The sequence below is a fragment of the Myotis lucifugus genome, unplaced genomic scaffold (genome assembly GCF_000147115.1).
Source record: "Myotis lucifugus unplaced genomic scaffold, Myoluc2.0 scaffold_134, whole genome shotgun sequence".
NCBI lineage: Eukaryota > Metazoa > Chordata > Mammalia > Chiroptera > Vespertilionidae > Myotis > Myotis lucifugus.
The window spans coordinates 1805938-1829076 of record NW_005871182.1 but is presented as its reverse complement, the minus strand read 5'-3'; the positions used below and the strand labels follow the sequence as shown (position 1 = coordinate 1829076).

At 46.7% G+C, this 23139-nt stretch overlaps 1 protein-coding gene across 4 annotated transcripts in view; it reads left to right on the top strand.

Moving 5' to 3' along the window:
• XDH (xanthine dehydrogenase) overlaps window positions 1-21378 on the top strand; it is a 64939-nt gene extending 43561 nt beyond the window's left edge. For all 4 annotated transcript variants that reach the window (XM_023758622.1, XM_006094346.3, XM_023758620.1 and 1 more), the window contains 15 exons: window positions 549-682; window positions 1320-1407; window positions 2615-2701; window positions 5866-6057; window positions 6232-6377; window positions 7152-7233; window positions 7758-7853; window positions 8925-9053; window positions 9876-9950; window positions 12089-12141; window positions 14376-14490; window positions 15783-15848; window positions 17453-17641; window positions 19068-19244; window positions 20795-21378. In XM_023758622.1, coding sequence (XP_023614390.1) covers window positions 549-682; window positions 1320-1407; window positions 2615-2701; window positions 5866-6057; window positions 6232-6377; window positions 7152-7233; window positions 7758-7853; window positions 8925-9053; window positions 9876-9950; window positions 12089-12141; window positions 14376-14490; window positions 15783-15848; window positions 17453-17641; window positions 19068-19244; window positions 20795-20845 — 1680 coding nt within the window. In that variant the 3' untranslated portion in view covers window positions 20846-21378. The remainder of the gene's footprint in view (window positions 1-548; window positions 683-1319; window positions 1408-2614; window positions 2702-5865; window positions 6058-6231; window positions 6378-7151; window positions 7234-7757; window positions 7854-8924; window positions 9054-9875; window positions 9951-12088; window positions 12142-14375; window positions 14491-15782; window positions 15849-17452; window positions 17642-19067; window positions 19245-20794) is intronic.
• The last annotated feature ends 1761 nt before the right edge of the window (window positions 21379-23139 follow it).

Genomic DNA, 23139 nt, shown 5'->3' with positions numbered 1-23139 from the left:
TAAAATAGGGCCTGGTAGGGTTGGTGTAATGATTCGATGGGTCTTAATACTTGGATAGAGCCTAGTGTTAGCTATTGTGATTCCAGTGCTATATGGCCTTGGTCACATTGTATCTGGCCTAAGCTTCCTCGTCTGTAGAATGAAGGGGTTGGGTGATAGCTACAGGAACCACTAAATTATCTGCAGCAGCTTAAATAGTCCTCACTTCTATACTGCCTATTATGTGACAGTGGATGCCAGCATTTTTGGCAGCCGGTTCTATACTTATGACCCACCAGTTCCTGGCTCAATGGAATGAGTTTTGCTCTGAAAGTAGCTGTGACTAGCTGCTTGCCCCTCTGGTTAAAAGCAAGTGCCTGAATTCAGTCTTCAGTGACTGATTAGTGTTGGACCCCAGCATCACTACCCAAGGGTCAGCACCTTTCGAATCTGGGAATTTCAGATTCGCACCAGTAATTAGGTCTGTTCTTATCAGGCAGGCTTTGGGTGAAAGCTGAAGTAAGTCCAGATGATGTGTTCAGAGCAAGTATGTTTTCTTTTGCCCACAGAGCTTTGTTGCAAACATGCTGGGGGTTCCAGCAAACCGGATTGTGGTCCGAGTGAAGAGAATGGGAGGAGGCTTTGGAGGGAAGGAGACCCGGAGCACCCTGGTGTCCACAGCAGTAGCCCTGGCTGCACACAAGTGAGTCCTCCCCATGGGCTCTGGGAAGAAGAAGGCTGCCTCTGCCAGGAAGGCTTTCTGGATTTCCCTCTTTGGGAAGTAGATTCTCTTTGCTTTTCATTTTCTTTTTTTTAAAATATATTTTATTGATTTTTTACAGAGAGGAAGGGAGAGAGACAGAGAGCCAGAAACATCGATGAGAGAGAAACATCGATCAGCTGCCTCCTGCACATCTCCCACTGGGGATGTGTCCGCAACCCAGGCACATGCCCTTGACCGGAATCGAACCTGAGACCCCTCAGTCCGCAGGCCGATGCTATATCCACTGAGCCAAACCGGTTTCGGCTGCTTTTCATTTTCACAGCCTTCGGTTTTTAGAACTTTGGGGCATAGGGTGAAGATAACATCACGTGGTTCTTAGTGTTCAGATGCCTGTGTCCTTATCTCCCAACCTGGCTGTGGGGGCCCTGAGGACAAGGACACTGCTCACATCCTGCATTCCCCACCTTGTCGGGCCCAGGGCCTAGACAGCAAAGCCGGGGTGCTGAGTGTACCAGGTGGACAAAGAAGACTTCCCTGCTGTTTTCGCCCCCGAGAGTCACAGGGCTGGGCTGTTTGGGGGGACCCCAGTTTTCTTACCCTTGGGTGTTTCCCTCAGGACTGGCCGCCCTGTACGCTGCATGCTGGATCGTGATGAGGACATGCTGATCACTGGCGGCAGACATCCCTACCTGGGCAGATACAAGGTTCCAGATGTTGGGGGTTGTGCCAGGGCAGGCAGTGCCACTTCCTTAGGATGGACTCTCACTTTTCTTAGGACTATCTGTAAAAGTTGTAAGAAGAAATAGCCACCGGAGACATTCATATTGGCCAACATAGAGGGGTGATGCTGTGGATGCTGGCAGGCCTCCTAGTGTCACAGGGTGGTGGTCCCAACTTTTATGAAAGTTTTTGTCCACTCAGGTTCAGAAACATAATTGGTCAGCAGACCTGGGAAAATCCTTCCTGCAGGATGGTCTAATGTTAACGTGTTCACAGCTGGTTGTGAAAACCAGAATGACTACTTAATATTTTACAATAAGAAACAAAACTTCCCAGGGCCTGGACAGGCACAAGTTGTTAGAGGCACACGTTGGTAGGGTGGGCACCTGCTTTGCCAGATCACGTGTGGCTGTGCATTGGCCAATTTCCCTATAAGACAGGCCTTTTCTGGGTGACCAGTTCCTGTTCTGACCCTGAATCCTGTCCCCTTGCACACCAGTACCACCTTTCAGGTTCCAGTCTAGCTCTGTGAACTTGGGCGTCCTCTCTCTCCACGAGCTGGCTTTGAACACCTGCATTTTGAACTCTTCTCATTGTTTCATGATTGAACTTCCCCAAAGGGATTATATTTCTCTTAATTCTTGTGGGCTTAAAGAAAGTGACTTGGTTTTTGGGGGTCCCAGTTTCTTCACTTATCAAGTGACCCTTAAGAGTTTGTTTCGATGATTACGTATGGTGAGGGGTGTCAGAGCACGCTGAAGCTCTTGTAAAGTGTAGCTTTTATTGTTTTCTGGTCAAAAGCTATGAGGAGAGACACCAGCCACTTTCCCAGTTTCTTTTCCCAGTCCTTCCTGCCTGCCCTGTCATTACCAACACTATATTTTCTATATTTTTCCAGGTAGCAAAAGTGGGAGGGGAGAGGTGGAGATAGACAGGGGTAGAACCAGAAGGCAGGAGTAGGTAGAAAGGAGGAGGAGTGTGGGGAGAAGGTGTTCCAGGGTTGAGCCCAGGGTACGTCCCTGGGGAGATGTTAGTTCCTTTCTTCTGGTTCTGATGATGTCTTATGTTCACCTTTTTTCATGGTGTGGTGTCTTGCTCTTTCTGTTTCCCCCAGGCAGCGTAGGTGGGAGGGGAGAGGTAGAGATAGACAGAGCAAGGGGACTGTTGGGAAACCACTCTCTTTCTCATCAGGTTGGCTTCATGAAGACGGGGAAGATTGTCGCCCTGGAGGTGGAGCACTACAGCAATGCCGGGAACTCCCTGGATCTCTCTAGGGGTGTAAGTAGGGCCTCTTCCTGCACGTCGGGGTGACTGGGAGCTTAAGTGCGCGTGCCCCACGCCAACCTATTCATACAGCCAGGTACACACCTCCTCCATTCTTGCCTGTTATGTTGCAATAGCTTCCCAACTGGTCCCTGCCTTCAAAGATTCCCCATCCTTGGTTAATCTCTAAAGCACAAAGATGAGCATCTTTCTTCTCTGATTGGAAACTCATCCTTCTTGTGCAAGATATTTTAACAAGCAAGCAAAGTTAGTTACAAAACTTCATATATAATATGGTGACATTGTGTGTGTGTGCATGTATGTCTAGCGATATGCATGGAAAAGTCTGAAGGAGATACACCAAACAGTGATTGGATGGGTTAAGGGGGCGGAGGGGGACACACACTGTCATTTTCTACACTGCACATTTCTGTGATATTTGAATTTTAAATAAGGAGTTGAGTTACTTTTTAAAAAACAATTTATGGAAATATAGTTTACATACCATAAAGTTCACCCATTTGAATGATATAATTTCATGGTTTTAAAGTCATGCACCATCATCACCATCCAGGTTCTGAACATTTTGGTCACCTCCAAATGACCTCTTGTGCCCATTTGCAGTTACTCTTGTTCCCATGCCCAGGACCAGACATCCACTAATCCACTTTCAGTCTTTGTAGATTTTCCTTTTCAAATAACTGGAATCATGCACTATGTAGCCTTTTGTATCTGATGGCTTTTTTCTCTCAGAATAATGTTTTTGAGTTCATCCATGTTATAGCATGCGTCGTTCCTCCATTCATTTTTATTGATAGATAATATTTCTTGATATAGACCATATTTGGTTTTCTATTAACTACTTGTTGAACATTTGGTTATTTCCAGTTTTTAGCTTTTGTGGCTAATGCTGCTTTGAACATTCTCCTAAGAGTCTTGTATAGACATATTTTTGTCAACCTTGAAAATTAAGTTATCTTGGTGGTACTCCTTTTAAAATTTTTTTTAAAAAAACACCTTAATTTTATAACCATACTAGTTACATGTGCATAGATTCTTGTTGTAAAGAAAAAGTCATTTCTAGCTGGTTTGGCTCAATGGATAGAGCATTGGCCTGTAGACTGAAGGGTCCCGGGTTAGATTCAGGTCAAGGGCACATGCCTGGGTTTGGGCTCGATCCCCAGTAGGGGGTGTGCAGGAGGCAGTCAATCAATGATTCTCTCTCAGCATAGATGTTTCTATCTCTCTCACCCTTCCTCTCTGAAATCAATAAAAATATATTGTAAAAAAAGAAAAAGTCAAACATTTCAGGAAAAGCAGAAGTTTTTCACTATCCACCTCCCCAACCCCTCTCTGCTAGGAGCTCTCTAATCGGCTCAATTAGGAAACTTCACACTTCAGCTCTGCTGTAAAAATTGCTCAAAAAAGGAAATATTTTTAGTGTTCTTACAGTTCATAACACTGGCTTCTTGGTGTTGTAGAAAAATCAGATTGAAAAAGATGTAGTACTTGTCCCCAAAGATTTTACAAGCTTTTAAATTCAATCCAGCAAATATTTATCAAGTGCCTAGGGTGGCAACATGAGAAAGCATATAGCATTGTTTCTGCCCTCAGGAAGTTCCCGGCATGGTGAGGGAGACAGATAATAACAGACAAGAGAAAATAAAAGTGTAAGTTGATAGCATGCAAAGGAAAAGCAAAGAGGGAATTGAGACATACAAAAATTGTTTAGGATGACTAGGACTGAAATAATTAGACACAAAAAGCAACCTGTGGGAAAGAGAAACTGTGTGAGGAAGTAAGCTAAAACCCAAATGAAACAGCCCAGCTGGCGTGGCTCAATGGTTGAGCGTCTGCCTATGAGCCAGGAGGTCATTGTTCGATTCCAGGTCAGGGCTTGATCCCCAGTGCGGGCGTGCAGGAGGCAGCCGATCAGTGATTCTCTCTCATTATTGATCTCTCCCTCTTCCTTCCTCTCTGAAACATATATATATATATATATTCAAACTAATAAAACCCACACCCAAATGAAACAAATAAAAGCTACCATTTATGGCTTCAGAGAGATGAGTTATTACACCTTAAGGAAAGAACAATATGCTATAAAAATGGACCAGCCAGAGAATAAAAATGAACTCCTGTGAATCATAACCGTGGAAGCAGAAGTTTTGAAAGAACATGGAGGAGCTCTGCCCCCAAAAGAGAAAATAATGTGGAAATAAAAGGAGAGAAAATACGAAAAAATTGAGAGCCAGTCCAAAAGATCTATATAGTAGAAATTCAAAAGGGAAGAATGGAAAAAAGAGAGAAGTAAACTCTCAAGAAGTAATTCAAGCAGTTTCCCCAAACTGATGAGCATACATTTTTAAGTTGACTTAGTAATAAATGCCCAGAGAACTAAGCAAGTGGAAAAATAAAGCCAAAAATTATAAACTCCAGGGGGAAATGTTATCAAGCAAGAGAAGTAATCATAGCATTAAACTGACTGTTGATCAGATAGAAATATAACTATATGGGAAGGACAGGGGACAGGAAGTAGGTGTGCATTCAGGGGAAGTGGGTTTGGTGGAAATTAAATCCTCAAAAGTCTACAACTGGAAAAGTTAGGGGTGGCAATATAAGCACATGCTTAGAAATATGGATGTTAATTAAATAGCTGATAAAGAATATCACAGAGAAGAAACATAGGATTACTTTTTTTTAGATAACCTAATGAGAAGATTTCAATAAATAACTAATAAATATGGTTTTGCCAAAGTCCAAATAGACTGTACATACATTGGGCCTTTTTCTTGAATTGGTTGGGGGCCAGGAGACTTCTCTTAATATATTTAACTAGATGATACAATTGCATGGTTTGAAATTTAAAAGATGCAAAGGACATATATGAGAAGCCCCCCAGCCACTTCATCTCTCACCACACACTTCCCTTCCTGAAGGCAACTATAATCCAATCCTTTCAACCTATTTAAATGGGAGGATACTCTAGTTGTCCTCCTGCAACTTGCTTCCTTTTTCCTATCAACCTTACATTTTTGAGATTATATATTTTGAAACATGCAGACCCAGATTGCTCATTTTTATTTGTCTGTAGCAATGCTGTCCAATAAAACTTTTTGTCATGCAAATATAAAAACTAAAAAAGTTGTTCTATCCCATTTTGGCTCCCTCTGCTTTAGGTAATGGAGCGAACTCTACTCCATATGGACAATGGCTACAAAATCCCCAACATCCGGGGCACTGGGCGGCTATGCAAGACCAACCTGTCCTCCAACACGGCCTTCCGGGGTTTCGGGGGGCCCCAGGGGATGCTCATTGCCGAGCACTGGATGAGTGAAGTTGCAGTGACCTGTGGGCTGCCTGCTGAGGAAGTAAGCCGGGAATTTGGTGGCACAGGTCAGAGTGGGCTAGCCTACTTTGTGTTTTGGGTATCTCCCCTGGGGACAGAGGACAGGCAGGGGCTGATGAGAGGGGCCGGAAGCTTAACTGTAGGATTTGCCCTCATCTCACGCCAACAAGGCCTCAGTGTCTCTCTCCTTGGGAAGGTGCGGAGGAAGAACATGTACAAAGAAGGGGACCTGACATACTTCGACCAGAAGCTTGAGGGGTTCACCTTGCCCAGGTGCTGGGATGAATGTCTGGCAAGCTCTCAGTATCACGCTCGGAAGAGTGAGGTTGACAAGTTCAACAAGTAAGCGCTGGGAGGGGAGGCGTTTTATATTCTACGGCCTTTTTGCTGAACTCAGAATACAAAGCTAATAGTTTAATGAATAACTTATGAGGTTGCTGTATTTGCCAACTCGTTCATAGGCATCCCTTTAAGATTGTGAAATGATCTTAGCCCGGGGCAGGTGGGCTCAGCCTGCATTCGATGTCATAACTCCTCAGTGTGGTATTTTTTCATCTTTGTCTGCCTCCTGGTCATACCACATTCCATAGACACCAGCCCAGGACTGAGAATGCCACAGTTATGCACCTGCCTATAACACTAATCTATAAATGTCACCGTGGCAGTCACCCCACCTCCTTGGGCCTCAGTTTCATCATATACAAAGGGGGTAATTCTGCTGGCTCTGTCTTCTTTGCTAAATTATTGGGAAAACCAAATATAAAGCACAGAGGAGGTGCTATCATTATCATCAGTGAGCCCCAGTCCTTCCCTGGGATGAGCACAGTCCAAGGTCACCAGGACAGTCTGACCCAATCTGAATTCCACTTGGGGAAGAAGAGTGATGATTCTTTCAAGTCAGATGCTCAGGGGCGGGCCCTGCTCCGGTTGCACTGAAGGACCCAGAACCCAAATCCCTGCCTTTCCCATTCTGTCCACACAATGCAGATATCACACTGACTCTTTGGGCAGCTCTGAGGATGCCTAATATCAATTTTAAACTATTGCCAGAAAACTTGTTCAACCAGACGAAAATAGGATAGAGGAGATACTATGAGAATGTTCCTTTTTCTCCAGGGAGAATTGTTGGAAAAAGAGAGGACTGTGCATAATTCCTACCAAGTTTGGAATATCCTTCCTTACTCCTTTTCTGAATCAGGTAATTGCTTTATATAATTCTGTCCATTTCCAGGAGACTGGGGCCCCATTTCCCCCTCTTTGCAAGGGAAAGCCAACTGGCCCTGTTAACAGAGCTGACTAAGGAGCTCTTTGCTGTGTAAATGAATTTGCATATCCTTTATTTGTACAGTATGCCACAGGACAGCCTGAGACTCAGACCTGGGGTCAAATTCTAGTTCTCACCCTTCCTGATTGCAGGACCATGGACAGTTACTCGGCTTCTGATCTTATTTCTTCATTTATAGAGGGAGGACAAAGATATTTAACCTCCCTCCCTCTGAGGATGGGAGGCAGAGAGAGCGAGAGCTAAAGAATTTTTGCAAAGTGCTGAAGGGTTGCCTAATTAAACCATGAGATTTATACTGCTTTAATTTTTGTCGGGAGTTTATATCCAAAATGTTGCTGCTGGTTCTCTTTTCCCTGGGCTGCAGTACCTTTTGTCTCAAGCCTTAAGCTGAACTAGAATTGACTACCTTTGTGGCTGGCATTCTTCTCTCCCCTCAGGCAGGAGCCCTGATTCATGTGTACACAGATGGCTCCGTGCTGCTGACCCATGGGGGCACTGAGATGGGCCAGGGTCTCCACACCAAGATGGTACAGGTGAGCGGCCTGCGGACTGTGGTATCTGTGTAGGGGAGATGCTGGGAGAAACTGAGGGATGGGATATCCCAGGAGCAGAATCAGGCCTAGACTCTGGCCCTGGCTCTGCTGCCCCTTTAAATGTGACCTTGAGCAAGGATTTCCTCATTTGTGCCAAGGGGTTGGCCTTGTGTTGTCTGAGGTCACTTCCGTCACCAACACTCTAGGGTTCTGCGACTATGTGTAAGGTGGGTGTTGTGTATATAAAGGTAGCTAGTTCCGCACAAGTGAGCCGCCTCACAGTGGAGTTGGATGGTGGAGCTGGATGAGAGTGAGCACACCTGCTTGGCTCCTGGGGACTGGCCAAATGGGATTTTTTTAAATAAGGGTTAGCTTTAAATGGCACTTTACAAAAATTTTATTTTTCAATTGCACTTTACATTCAATGTTATTTTGTAATAGTTTCAGGTGTACAGCACAGTGGTTAGACCAGTGGTTCCCAAACTTATTTGGCCTACCGCCCCCTTTCCAGAAAAAATATTACTCAGCCCCTGGAAATTAATTTTTTAAAAATTTTAATAGCAGTTACTCATCGCCCCCAAATGCACCTGCGGCCATCACCGCCCCCCTGGATCGCTGCAGCGCCCACCGGGGGGCGGTAGTGCCCACTTTGGGAATCACTGGGTTAGACAATCATATACTTTACAACGTGTTCCCTCTGATTTTTCTAGTACCCACCTGGCACCATACATAGTTATTACAATATTATTGGCTATATTGCCTATGCTGTAATTTACATCCCCGGGATTATATTGTAACTACCACTTTGTTAAAAGGCACTTTAATCACCATGAGGTTTAAAAATTTTTTCTCCACCCAAACCATTCCATAAAGTGCTGCTTCAAGTTCAAGCAGACATGGGAACATTCCAGCCTCAGTAGAATTATAGTTTACAAAACTGTCTCCTTGCCTGTACCTGTGAACCTAAATCCTGTCTTCGGGGAAAGGCAGCCAGTCCCATGCTCTCCCCTTCCCTAAAGGAACATTCTTAAAGAATCTTCTCTATCGTATGTATGTCGTCTTTCTTCACAGGTGGCCGGCAAAGCTCTGAAGATCCCCACCTCTAAGATTTACATCAGCGAGACCAGCACTAGTACAGTGCCCAACACCTCTCCCACGGCCGCCTCTGTCAGCACTGACATCAACGGACAGGCCGTCTATGTAAGGAGCCTCAGGAACCAGCGGAGCGGAGGGCCGGACCAGGGCTTTGGGCCCAGGGAGTCCCTGGGATGGGATCTGGAGTGGTCCTTGCAGGCTCTTGGCTGTGACCATGCCTTGGGCTCTCTTACTGAGCAGAACCCTGCTCCTCCAAATGCTGAGCTAAAAGAGAGAACCACCATCACGTCCATCAGAGTCAGGAAGGATGAGGGGAGGAGGGGGAGGAGAGTTGGAGAAATACAGGGGATTCTGGGGAGACATACTCTTGGTGTGAGAACTGGCCACTGGACAGTGGGCTGAGATTGAAATGGGGTGGGCCAGGTCAGACCTACCTGCTTTCTCTCCCAGGTGGAGGATATCATCAAACAAATGTGAGACAGTACCTCCTTAGAGAGCCCTCAAGCATTTTACCTGTTGTCAGTGTGAGAACTGGCTTAGGAAGTGCTCTCCAAGCACAGGACAGTGGTGATCCCTTGAGAAGGGTCTAGTAGTGGTTTCCACCCTATCCTCGGTGATGTCTTAGAGCAGCAGTCACCAACCTTTTGGACCTCACAGACCACTAGTGGTCCACGGACCACTGTTTGGCGACTGCTGCTTCAACAGTTTTCTTAAACCATCGGTCGCCAACCTTCGGACCTCATGGGCCACCAGTGGTCTATGAACCACCGGTTGGTGACCGCTGTCTTAGAGGGTGACAAGACTGTTTGAATGGCGCCCTGGGCACAGCATCCCTGGGAGGTGGCTCGGTGGAGGCTCTCAGGTTTTCCCTGTGCTGGGGCATGCAGAGGGCTGACGGGTCTGGTGTGTGGTGGATGTGTTCTTTAGGAAGCTTGTCAGACCATCCTGAAGAGGCTGGAGCCCTTCAAGAGAAAGAACCCCAATGGCTCCTGGGAAGACTGGGTAAGTCTGAGCTTCTCCAAGTTGCTTTTGCAAATGAGAGTGAAATGAAGATCAGGAATAGGAGGTGTTGATCTAGTCACACAGTGGGGAGAAGTTGAGGGAGTCTGCATGCTTTCGCAGGACAAGTAGATGCTCACTCTTGCTGGACCCCATTTCTCAGTGGTGTTCACAGTTGAGGGAAGTCACTGAGAAAAATGTTTGACCCAGGATTTTGATAGCTCTGTGGGAATTAGGGGTTTGGCTATCCTGAGCCCCAGGAGACAGGCTCAGCAAACACACCTCACTGTGAATTCTTCCCTTGGCCTAGTCCCACACCTCATTCGTCCACAGGCTTGATCAGCTGGGTTTTCTTCAAACTCCTTTTCTCAGAGGTCTGCCCCTACCAGCCTCTCCCCTTACCCATCTTTGGAGTCCGGGTCCACTGAGATTCCATCTGTGAGGAAGCGGGAGGAAGACATTGTACAAGGGTTATATCATTCCTGTGGTTTAGGGAGTCACACAACAAGCACTCCTAATAAGAATGAACCCGATTCTCTGATTTCTGGTTGGGAGGCCTGCATGTGAGAAACCCTGGGATGGAAGCTGCAGGAAGGCTCTCAGGTGGGAGACTTTAGCTTCTCCAAGATGCAGAACTATTAATGGTGGCCCTGCTTCACCATTCCCTGTATCAGAATGGGAGAACTGGGCACAGCAATGACACATAATATGTGACTGCACATGATAGTACAATAGGTTCAAAAAATGAACTCTTTTGGGGGCATGCAGGAGGCAGCTGATGGATGTTTCTCATCTTACTCAGCCTCCCATAACCTCTCCTTCCCTTCCCATACTCATAACACCACACACATAAATACCTCACAGAGGGAGGTTGATTTGGGTAGTTTAGGTTTTAGTGTAGATTTGGAAGGTGATGTTAACGTTTTCAACAACAGCCTTTACAATCTGTTGACCTGAGCTTTGTCCTCAACCATGAGCTGTATAGTCCAGTGTTCTTTATAAGCAGATAACCTCAAAAAAGGCCACGATCAAAAAGACATGATTAGGAATGATAGGCACCAAATCTCCTACTGAGTCTGTACTGTATTGAAAATAAGCCATTACTACCACTACCACTATATATGCATATATTTGATTCCATATACATATGGTAAGGATCTTAAAGAAACTTTTCTAAACCTCTGTTTTCTCATCTATAAAATGAAGATAATAAGAATACTGATTTTACAGGGTTGTGCTGCATATTAAGTCAGATGATGTGTGCAAATTATTCAATAGCATCTGATACATAGTAAAGAGCTTTATTATTGACAATAATCATGATGCAAACTGTAGCAACAATAAATTAAATCTTAGTGCTGTGCCAGTGCTAGGGATACCCTAGAGCAGCGGTTCTCAACCTGTGGGTCGCGACCCTTTCACAGGGGTCGCCTAAGACCATCGGAAAACACATTTGTAATTACATATTGTTTTTGTGATTAATCACTATGTTTTAATTATGTTCAATTTGTAACAATGAAATTGGGGGTCACCACAACATGAGGAACTGTATTAAAGGGTCGCGGCATTAGGAAGGTTGAGAACCACTGCCCTAGAGAATGTATGTAGTTTAGGAGATAGGGTGGATGGATAGATAGATAGATAGCTTTATTAATAGGAAAGTACCAATACGAACACAGGCATCAAATAAACAATGTAGAGAGTTGCTGTTGTAAAGACCGAGGCAATGGAAGAGTGGCAATGGTGTGTGTGCTACACCAGAGAAGACGGGAGTCCTTAACATCAGGTATTTGCTCTCTAGGCAATGGGGAGTCATTGAAAGCTCTAGAGTAGGAGAGTGACATGGGCAGTGCAGTATGTTAAGATGATCACTCGGCTGGGCTGGGTTACACAGCAGTAGGGGGAGGCAACTTGAGGCAGGAAGACCAGTTAGGAGACCATTGTAGTGCTCCAGGCTTTGATGTCAAGGACCTGATGCAGGGGGTGGTGGTGAGGGTGTGAGGTGAGGTGTGGAAGTGAGAGTCACCAGTCAAGGGTTGATCAACTTCCAGATGAGGAGGATGAGCATACAAAGGCTGTCCTGGGTCATGGTTACTGGAAACCATGCTTACCCCTTCCTGATGGCCATTTTTTCTCCTCAGGTCAAGGCCGCCTACCAGGATGCAGTGAGCTTGTCTGCTACTGGGTTTTACAAGTATGTACGGTGGTGATCTCACCCATCTCACAACGTGCTGTCATTCTGGCCTCTCAGGTCCTTCCTAATCCTGAATTCTATCAGCCTGTGGTCAGGAGAGAACAGTTCCACCAAAACTCTGACCTCTTCAGCGTACTTCCACTCATTTCAACGTAAAGATGCTCTAAAATACATGGGGTTACCAAGCTACATGCCCAGGAGGCAAAAGCATGAGCTGCCATATCAGGGACCCCCATTCTAGTTCTGGTCTTAGTGGACTATTGCCCTTGGGGAAATCAGTGGTTCCCTCTGAACCTGTAACTTCATTTATGACAGAATGGGACAGTTACCAACCACTCCTCTGTCAGCACTCCCCTGTGACAACCAGGGCGTCCTATGTTCTGAGTTACCTACACATGCTACTTTGTACTATGCATTAGATTTCTTTTCTTTTCTTTTCTTGTCTTTTCTTTTCTTTTCTTTTCTTTTCTTTTCTTTTCTTTTCTTTCCTTTCCTTTCCTTTCCTTTCCTTTCCTTTCCTTTCCTTCTCTTCTCTTCTCTTCTCTTCTCTTCTCTTCTCTTCTCTTCTCTTCTCTTCTCTTCTCTTCTCTTCTCTTTCCTTTTCTTTTCTTTTCTTTTCTCCTTCCTTCCTTCCTTCCTTCCTTCCTTCCTTCCTTCCTTCCTTCCTTCCTTCCTTCCTTCCTTCCTTTTATCATGCATTGGATTTCTTTATGGAGACTTTACTTCAAAAGAATGAGAGGAAGCCTGGCCAGTGTGGTTCAGTGGTTGAGCATCAACCCATGAACCAAGAAGTCACCAGTTTGATTCCTGGTCAGGATACATGCCCAGGTTTTGGACTAAATACCCAGTAGGGGGCATGCAGGAGGCAGCAGATTGATGTTTCTCATCAATGTTTCCATCTCTCTATTTCTCTCCCTCCCTCTCTCTCTAAAAAATCAACAAAAACAAAAAAGAGAATGAGGGGAAGATTTAGAGCATACGGTCTTGTTACAAGATGTGAAATTCAACAGAACTTAAAGCGAGATTTAGAAAAGAGCATGTACCTTGTGTAACTTTAAAATTCAGTAGCTGCATGAAGAATTAGAGACCCGGCCCATCTGATTTAGAAGCTGTAAAAAGACAGGATCTTATCGACTTGTCAGCCACAACATTTTAGCTTTCTCTGGGAAGTTTAATGAGGACCTTTTCTTTCATAGATCAATAGATTTGGCAAACAGTTCAATGTTTACTTCAAAAGGTCTTTTTTGTAAATATATATTTTTATTTTGTAGGCAAAGTAATGTTTTGCCAGTGCTCCCTGGGTTATATAACATTTGGCGTACACAAACATAAGCTAGTGCAGGTTTTCTCACAAATTCACATTCCATTTTTGGAGTTGATAAACTGGGGTTATATACAGAAACACCCAGATGAAGGTGGGGAAGCCAGAGGTCAAAGACAGTGGTGGTTTCCCCTGGGAGAAGCCTTCTCCCTCAACCCTGCATTGGTGTTCTTCTCATGCAGATTCTGGTCACATTAGCTCACATAATTTCTGTGTAATGTATAGAATACCATAGATATTACTATAAACTCTAGTGTGAGAATATACACACACATGTACACACACACATATATGGGACTCACGCAAAATTAGAATTATAGAAGATAGGATTGAAGAAGAAAAAATGTAAGAGGCCATCTGCTTTTATTAATAACACTTTCCTCAAATCATTTGTTGAAATTTAGAAGGGACCAATAGAAGAAGAGTAACACAGGCAAGAGGCTACTTAAAAGTGCACCCAGGCTGGCCTGAGATACTGATCTTGTTAATTTCCACCTTGAGGAAGAAGGGCAGGTGAGCCTGTGGGAACAGCCCAGGAGCCAGCGCAGGAGCCTTCGGTTCTGAGATCTTGAATTCTAGCTCATAGATCCTCTGGCGTGTGACTTTCACGTCCTTCGTGAGCTGGGAGAACTCTGTCAGTTTCCACCACGTAGAGGCCAGCACGCTGACTCTAAACACCGCTCAGTCACCCGAGGGTCACTGGCAAAACAAATCAGTGCTCTGGAATTCCTGGGTTTCATTCACAGGTTAAAATGTCCACAGCACATGGGCTACTGGGAAGAACAGCTGAATGAAAAAAATAAAGCCTTTGGGTCTTAAGATTTTGTGGGACAAGCCATTTGTGTGTTTTTTTTTGGGGGGGGGGACATATTCATTTTAATACACATGTAGTATCTTCTCTTTTCTCCCCCAGAACACCCAACGTTGGCTACAGCTTTGAGACCAACTCAGGGAAACCCTTCCACTACTTCACCTACGGGGTGGCTTGCTCGGAAGTGGAAATTGACTGCTTAACAGGGGACCATAAGGTAAGATGTTTGCAAAACTTCACACTACGGTGTCGGGTGAATTTCCCGCCAAAATATAAGATGGCGTGGGCAATTATTTAGGTAAAGTAAAGTGTTCTCTACTTACAAGGGATTTTTATGATACCTATTACCCCAATGGGTATGAAACGGTTCGCATACACAGGTAGGTATCTTTGTGAACGGCAAACAAACAAATATTTGGTAATACGCAGTTACAATCGGCCCGAGTTTACACGTTTCCCGCACTCCACCGCAAATCTATATGAACCGAGTTAAGACGGCTCCCGCGGAGTACGCGCAATTCACGCGAGCCGACTTAACTCGTTTCCCGCAACCCAAGTGTTCAGTACTAAGGGGGGGAAAGAAGAGAAACAACTCAATTATAATACCAAAGACAAACTCTGGTTGGGAAAATAATGCCTTATATTACGGCTTGGGAAACTTCCTTTAAAGGACCAGAGAGTAAAAACTTGAGGCTTTTGGGGCCACGAAGACACTGCCTCAACGCTATCTTTGCAGCACGAAACAGCCAAGAACTATGGAAAAAAATGAGTGTGGCTGTGCGCCCCTAAAGCGTTACTGACGCACACTGAATGTGGATTTCACACAGTGTTCACGTCACCACATATTCTTTTTCTGTCTGTTATTTAATGATGTGAAAACCATTAGTAGCTCACAGGCTGTACAAAGACAGGGGACCGGCTAGATTCAGCCCATGGAACGTAGTGTGTTGACTCCTTCCTTCCATGAGCTTCCCAGACTCAGGTTCAAAGCCCCAGGGACTGCAAGCCTGTCCCTCCCACTCACACGTGGGTGTGTGTGTAGTTATTTTGGATTACTGAGACCCTGGTCACTCCCACCCCTTCCCCAGCTGCTCTAAGAACTCAAACTTCAGCAGTGACAGTGGCAGTGGAGACTGGGGACTGCCTGAGCATGCCCAGAGCGCTCCGCTTGCGGAAGTACCATCCGGGTTGGCACTTCATAGTCTAGGGCAGTGATGGCGAACCTTTTGAGCTCGGCGTGTCAGCCTTTTGAAAAACCCTAACTTAACTCTGGTGCCGTGTCACATATAGAAATTTTTTGATATTTGCAACCATAGTAAAACAAAGACTTATATTTTTGATATTTATTTTATATATTTAAATGCCATTTAGCAAAGAAAAATCAACCAAAAAAATGAGTGACATGCGTGTCATAGGTTCGCCACCACTGGTCTAGGGTTACCGAGACCCACCTATCATTCCACACTTCCCCTTCTTCTCAAGCTGCTTTTACTTCCCTGTCCACTGTAGAACCTTCGCACAGACATCGTCATGGATGTTGGCTGCAGTCTGAACCCTGCTATCGACATTGGGCAGGTAAGGCTCACAGGGAACCTGGGTGGTGATGGACTCGGCTACTGATGTGCCCCATCCCCTTCCCAGGGCCACCAGCCGCAGCATCTTGTCCAATGTCGTTTTTACGTGGGTCTGAACATGTTACCAAGAGGGTCTTCCGCAGAGCGATGCTTAGATGGATGAGAGACCAACCAACTTTTGAGGCAGAAGGCAAATTAGTGGATTGATCTAGAAAGGGCTCTCAAGCCTCGGAGAACAAGATGAATGGGGAAAATACTGGGCATACAGATGCATGCACACACACATGCCCGCGCACACATGCACACACAGTCACAAGCACACACGCACAGTTTGAGAGGGAGCACAGTTGGACGGAGATGGAGTTTGGAATCAATGTGCAGGCAGTGAGGTCTGAGGTCAGCAAGCTTTCCCCTCCTCCTTTCTCTCCCACCCAGGACAACAATGGCTGAAGCCTGGGTTTGAGCAAGAGGGGTAAAGGGCTGGTCAAAGAAAAGCACTTTTAGAAAATACAAGAGTATTGGACAGAGCAGGTGGAACAGGAGGAGACTGAAGGTGGAATCAGGACCGGAAGTACTGAGCACCTGGTAGAAAACGTGATGAATATCTCTCTAGAATGGACAATTACTGAGTATACAGAAACGTCATCACTCGTCCAATCAGTTCTTTCATTCATTGAACAACCGTGCACAGGCGCTGAGCTGGGCACCGCAGACACAAAGATGATTAGCACCTGGTCTCCCCTAAACACTCTTGTTTGGCTACACGGCACCACCTATCCGATTGTGAGAGCGAGGCAGGTGCCCCCAAACAGACCTATAAGCTAGCGCAGAGGCACGCCTTTTCCCAGAGGGCAGGCAGGACTGGGGGTTCAGAAAGCCTACAATCTACAGTGGGGCCTTGACTTACGAGTTTAATTCGTTCCGTGACGGAGCTCGTAACTCAAATTACTCGTATGTCAAATCATAAAATGAACGAGTAAGACACGTGATGCTGGACTGATGTTGTGGCGTTCACTGTGACGTTCGCTGCGCCAACTAGCGGTGGGGTATCTGAAGCTGGTTCGTAACCCGAATTTTAGCTCGCAACTCAAAGCAAAAAAATCCACCGAGAGAAGGCTCGTATCTCGAAAAACTCGTTAGTCGGAGCACTCGTAAGTCAAGGCCCCACTGTACTATCAAAAAGCTTCTCCTCTCTCCTGGGGCTGCTCAGAAGTGCAGGGTCCCACAGAAGGAGCGCAGGCCCCTGGGGGCACTCGGCACCCATTAGCCTGTGAGCTCTTGCCTCAGTGCGGAGTGACCATCTCCCCAGTGGTGACACAGGAGGAACATGTGCACTGCCCTGCGGCAGGTTTTAATGGGAAATTATGCTACCACTGCATGGGCCTCCGGAATCGCCGATGAGTTCTAAAACTGACCTTCAGTGCCAATGCCTGGCGAAGGCCTGGAGAGGTTGTCCCGGGTGGTGAGGGGCCAGGTCAGCAGTGCAGGGCTGTTTCCAGCTTCGTTCTAGGCCCCGCTCTGGTGGCCTGGTGCCCGTGGTGGAAGCAGTACCTGTGCCTGGGGGATGGGGAGGCAGTGTGTCCACGGTGTCCGTCTGCCCTGCAGGTGGAAGGCGCATTTGTCCAGGGTCTGGGCCTCTTCACACTGGAGGAGCTGCACTACTCGCCCGAGGGCAACCTGCTCACCCGCGGCCCCAGCACCTACAAGATCCCGGCGTTTGGCAACATCCCCACTGAGTTCAGGGTGTCCCTGCTCCGTGACAGTCCCAACAAGAAGGCCATCTACGCATCCAAGGTACTGGCTCCCTGTGGGCTGCCTCTTGTCTACACTGTGGGAGGCCCCGGGTGGTGACAGGCCTCTCCACCCCCATGTGGGTCTGCAGGTGGCTCATCTGAGAAGAGGGCTTAACACCGGCTTTGGCAATGGTGGTGGAGGGGCGGACAGTCCTGCCTGAGAACCAGGGAACTGGATTGAACATGACAGCTCCTCCGTGTAGCAAGGAGTTCCTTAACCCAATCCTATAGGCCAAACCCTGACCTACACCCCCGTCTCAGGTGTCCATCCTTGAGGTTTGGCCCTAGACACGATCTCACAGATCCAGTACCACTGTCTCCTATAAGAACCAGCACATTCACTGAAGATGGGGCAGTGCCTCTGTGCACCCCATCACCTCCTTCAGGGGCTGCCCCTGACCTTAAGACTTGATCAGCATGCCTGAAGGATGATAACCATCCTCTGTTTCTTCCCTGTCCCCAATACGTATAGAAAAATGGTTGAAAATCAATCAAGCTGATTGATCTAGTCCTAGGTCTAAGGAAGACAGTTGATCATTTGAAAGCAATGAAACCCACCCATTTGCTCATCTCATGGCTACATCATCATGGGAGCATCTGAGACACTTTGCAACCCCTGCCACTGGCTCATGATAAAAATGCAGTTCTGGACTAGCTGGTGTGGCTCAGTGGCTGAGCACTGACCTATGAGCCAGGAGGTCACAGTTTGATTCCTGGTCAGGGCACATGCCTGGGGTTGTGGGCTTGATCCCCAGTGTGGGGTGTGCAGGAGGCAGATGATCAATGTATCTCATCATTCATATTTCTATTTCTCTCTCCCTCTTTCTTCCTCTCTGAAATCGATAAAAAATATTTTTAAAAAGCAGTTCTGGGTGACCCACCCCTAGAAATTTTGATTCTGTAGATCTGGGCTCAGGCCCTGGAACATGCATTTTTAACAAGTGTCCCTAGTAATTCTGATACACAGTCTCTGATCTGTGCTTTGGGGGACAAAACCACCTCTGCTAGAAAGTGTTTTAATTCATGTTTGACATGGTGCCTATATTCCTGTAGATGCTGTGCGTATAATTATGATGCCAGTACATGTTGGGGTCGGAGTTGCAGGTAGATTATTTCGCTAGGCTCATCACCGCAAGGAAAGGGTTAAACATTCGTGCCAGATTTTGTTTGTTTATACACTGTGACTATTTAATATTACATTCCATGGTACATTAGATTTGCATGGTGTCATCAAGGAATCACACAGTAAGAATTCAAAGAAATATGCTGACAAGGTCGAGTCATTTACTAGAGTCACTGTTCTGGGCCCCTGATTGGTTGAGGCCTGTCAGTGCTGGCAGCTGGTGTTCCAGCATCACTGGCCCTCCTGCTGTGGGGACTGGGGCTTCTCGGCCTGAGTTCCTGTTTCTCACTCTGTCCCCCCCTAGGCTGTCGGGGAGCCGCCTCTCTTCCTGGCTGCCTCCGTCTTCTTTGCCATCAAGGATGCCATCCGTGCAGCCCGAGCTCAGCATGCAGACAATAATACAAAGGTGCTCTTCCAGCTAGACAGCCCTGCCACCCCGGAGAAGATCCGCAATGCCTGCGTGGACAAGTTCACCACCCTGGTATGATGGCTCTGGAGCACCCACTCAGTCTGGGGGAGGCCAGGGCACAGGCCCGTCAACTGTAGGGGCGAGTTCTGCCAGGGGACAGAGGTATTAGGCTCTCTTTCAACCACACAACCACACACCGGTTAAGGCCACCCCCCACTCTCTGGTTGAGGCACGCCCTTGAACTTGCAAGCAAAGAACAATAACTCCCATTAAAGCTGCAGCTGGTAGCGGGACCTCCTTAGAAAAAGAAGGGGAGTCTATACACCCATGGATTTCATTATTTTCCATGAAGATGAGGGTGATAGCTAAAGCTCCCGGAGAGCCTAATTGTTAGTGTCCACCACTAGCATGTGTTTTGAGACCCTTCTCTGTTAAAAACACTGTGTGAGGTACAAAGGAGATGGAGAGAAAAAGAAGAACGAGCTAAATAATCAGATGACGCACAGTTGTTCTGTGATTACCATGTGCCATGCAGATACTGGGGACACACGGGTGCCCTTGAAGACTTTGTAGCCTTTTAGGAAGCCACGTGATCTCATTATGTGGGTTACCACCTTGGAGATGTTTGTAGCAGAATAGAACAGGAATTCCATGGGCGTTGGGATCATTTGGGGAAGGCCCTATGTGGTACTCATAGTGGACAATGCCTGCTAACAGGAGGCTAGGCTAGGATAGTGTCTTCTACTGTTAGACCCTCTGAAGCAGCCCGGGCTCTGAGTTTGCAATGGCAGCCTCTGTTGAGGTAGCAGAACCAGGTTCTTCCCAACCCCCAAGTTGTATTCCTGGGTTATTTGGTGGGAAATTTGATAGGCCCTTGGGGTTTAGAGGTGAGGTAGGTACTTATGGAGCCAAAGTGTTCCAGGGATGGGGAGGGGGCAGGAGAGCCACTCGGGCAGGCACCTCTGCCATCCCAGATCTCAGCACTGAGAGGAAGGGAGGCGGATGTGTCTCTAGTCCGGTCATCCTTCAGGTCTGCCAATAGCGTTAGCTGTGGGGCGGGAGCTACCAGGCAGGGAGGATGCCCACAGCTGTGCAGCAACCTTCGCACAGCCCAGTACCTTCCACCATGGCCCAGTGCTGACAGGTCCCCAAACCCCATTCCCCGAGAGGGGAAGTGCTGCACGGCTCTCTAGAAACCGCACAGGTTGCTAAGTTAGCTCCTTGTAAACAATCTGATGCACAACTCCATGACTTAATGAGCCCTTTGCTGTGTTAAAACACACCAGTGATTGAAAGTCCCTGCAGGGGACCGAGCAGCTGGTTCTATGCTTTTGAAGAACTGAGAATGTCTCCTAGAAGGGACTACTTCTGAATTTGGTCATCCCTGTACCTCCAGAGCCTCCTAGAGTGCCTGCCACATGAAAAGTGCTCAGTAGAAAGAAATGAATGACTAGGAAATTAAGGGGTCCTGCCGGGGGGCATCTCCAACAGCTGGGACTGCAGAGTGGTGTTTGGGCTTAGCATGGTGGCTGGCAGTGGTGGGAGGCGGCATGTACAGAGGGTGAGGGGGGCAGGTGCTATGGGAAGACCCTGGCAGTGAGTTCTCTGTCGTTCCTTTCTAGAGTGTCACTGATGTACCAGGAAACTATAAACCCTGGTCTCGGAGGGTCTGAAGAGAAAGCCCCCAGGGGACTCTTCTCGTGTGAAGCGTGGAACATGCCCTGAAGAACACGAATCTATGAAAACTGCAGGATGACAACGCAGAACAGTGAATGCATTGGAAGATTCTGATAAAAAATGTGATTTGTAAACATAATGATAAGCAAATTCAGACCTATTAGGCTCAAGGTCCAAGTGGCTATTAGGCAATGAAGGGTCCTTTCAGGTCTGTTTTAATCATGTATATGATTAAATAGATTCAGGAAGTGTGTATGCTATGTCCCAACTCATTGGACAGACGATATAACCTCAGGTGCTGACAATGTCTGTCCTTCTGGAATCCCACAAACCTCCAGAAGCTTGAACGAAAGCTACTTTAAATCCACATGCCTTCCTCAGGCAGCCTTTCCTTCGAGCCAATGAACATCATATTATCACCTCAGATCCATACCTAAAAATTTTTGTTGGGACAATGTAGTGAGATTCAAGCCTCTAACCACCTTTGGGTCATCGGAGAGAATAAAGAATGAAACAAATTCAAGGTTAATTTGGTCTAATTTTGTTAAGTTGCATAAAGTAAGATTACTCCATAACACCCAAACCAACAAACCCAATTATTGAGTGCCTATTATGTGGTGAGTTTCTTCTCTTCCCCGTTGTGTATTAAAAAAAATCAGTTATAAAAATCTTCCCATGAAGCCAGAGTACTTTCCACCTAGAAATGATATAAAAAGAAATCAAGATCAGCCAGAAGAAAAGCAGTCAAGGAGCTGGGGTTCTCATCCCAGCTGTGTCTCTGTCTTTACCTTGGAATGTCACTTCCATTTTCTGCACTTCATTTTACTGCAAAATGAAAGGACTGGACTGGAATCATCTCCAAGGTCTTCTCCAGCTCTAACAGTCTCTAAATATGTGACCTGGAAACTCCACTGATATAAGGAACCTGCAGGTGCCAACGACTTGGCTCCCTTTCTATGGGTGCAATGAACTCTGCTAAGACCCTACCTAAGGCTGGTAAAGAGAACAAGAGAAATGCAGACATCCCTGTGGTTTCTCTCACTGGTGATTTCATCACCCTGTGGCACTAGGTGGACGATGTGACATTGTCATGTGCCTTCATTGTATAAAATACCCACCTTCTGCCAGGCAGGGTTCAAGTTTCTGGCCATGGAAAGATAGTGGAACCACGCAGTTGAGGCTGGAGCTTGATGTCACTAAAAAACGAGACTGTTAGCTGACTGGCATATGAGAAATGCTTAGTAATCGTCATAACTGCACCAACTGCTAGTGTCTGCCATATCTTAGCCAGCCTTCGTTTCTGGAGAATTCTCTCTCGCTCTCTCTCTCTCTCTCTCTCTCTCTCTCTCACACACACACACTTTTCCTACAAACTTCCCTTCCTCCTTCCTCAGAGTATTCTAGACAGTGTGATTCAAACTAAAGAGCTTTAGAAATGCAGCCAGTATTTGTCTGTTTCAAATGATTTCCCGGAATATTCTAGGGCATACCCCAGACTTTGATGTGTCCGCTGCTATTTGTGCAGCCGGAAGGGCTGAACAATGACTGTGGAGCTTCGGAACAGAGGCAAGGCAGAGGGGTCATGAAAACCAAACGAGCAAGTGTTTTGTGACTTGAGGTGCTGTCTTCCTGAGACACCTGGCCTTGCCCTGCTGTCTTGGTCAGTAAACTGCCTCAAGTCTGTCTACAAAGTGAGGATCCTTGGTCTCAAGGATGCAGCCAACAGTGCCTGCAGTATCGCACAGGAACCTGCAGAGGGCGGTGGAGGACAGCATATGAGAATGTAATATGCAGGCCCCACAGCATTGCATGTATGGTTAGTTACTAGGGAACTGACTTCGTCTCTCAGAATAGACCACATGCCTTCAAAAGTCTCTCCAAGAGCCGGATTTGCAGCTGACTTAGGGTTTCAGATGGGCAGAAATCTCCTCAAAGGACCTCTCTGAGGACATGGGTCAGTCCTGAAAGTCTGGGCTCCTGACAATGGGGGTTGCGGGGCCAGTCTTATTTTCTGGGTAGGCAGCTTGCCAGGTGCTGAGTATGGTGCTTTACTTACGAAGTCTCCTTTATTCCTCCCAGTGCCCTTAAGAGGTGGGCCTTTCACCTCTGTAATGACATGAAGGAGAAGCCCTACCCACAGCCAGGCAGAGGGCTTCCTCAGGGACGTTTACTCCTGGAAAACCACCCCAGCCCACGGACTGCCATGCGACCCGGAACCCTGGCGTGGATGGGACTTGATCGGCCTGTCAGGGTGGACTCATGCGGGGCAGGCTCACAGAGGCTGGTGGAG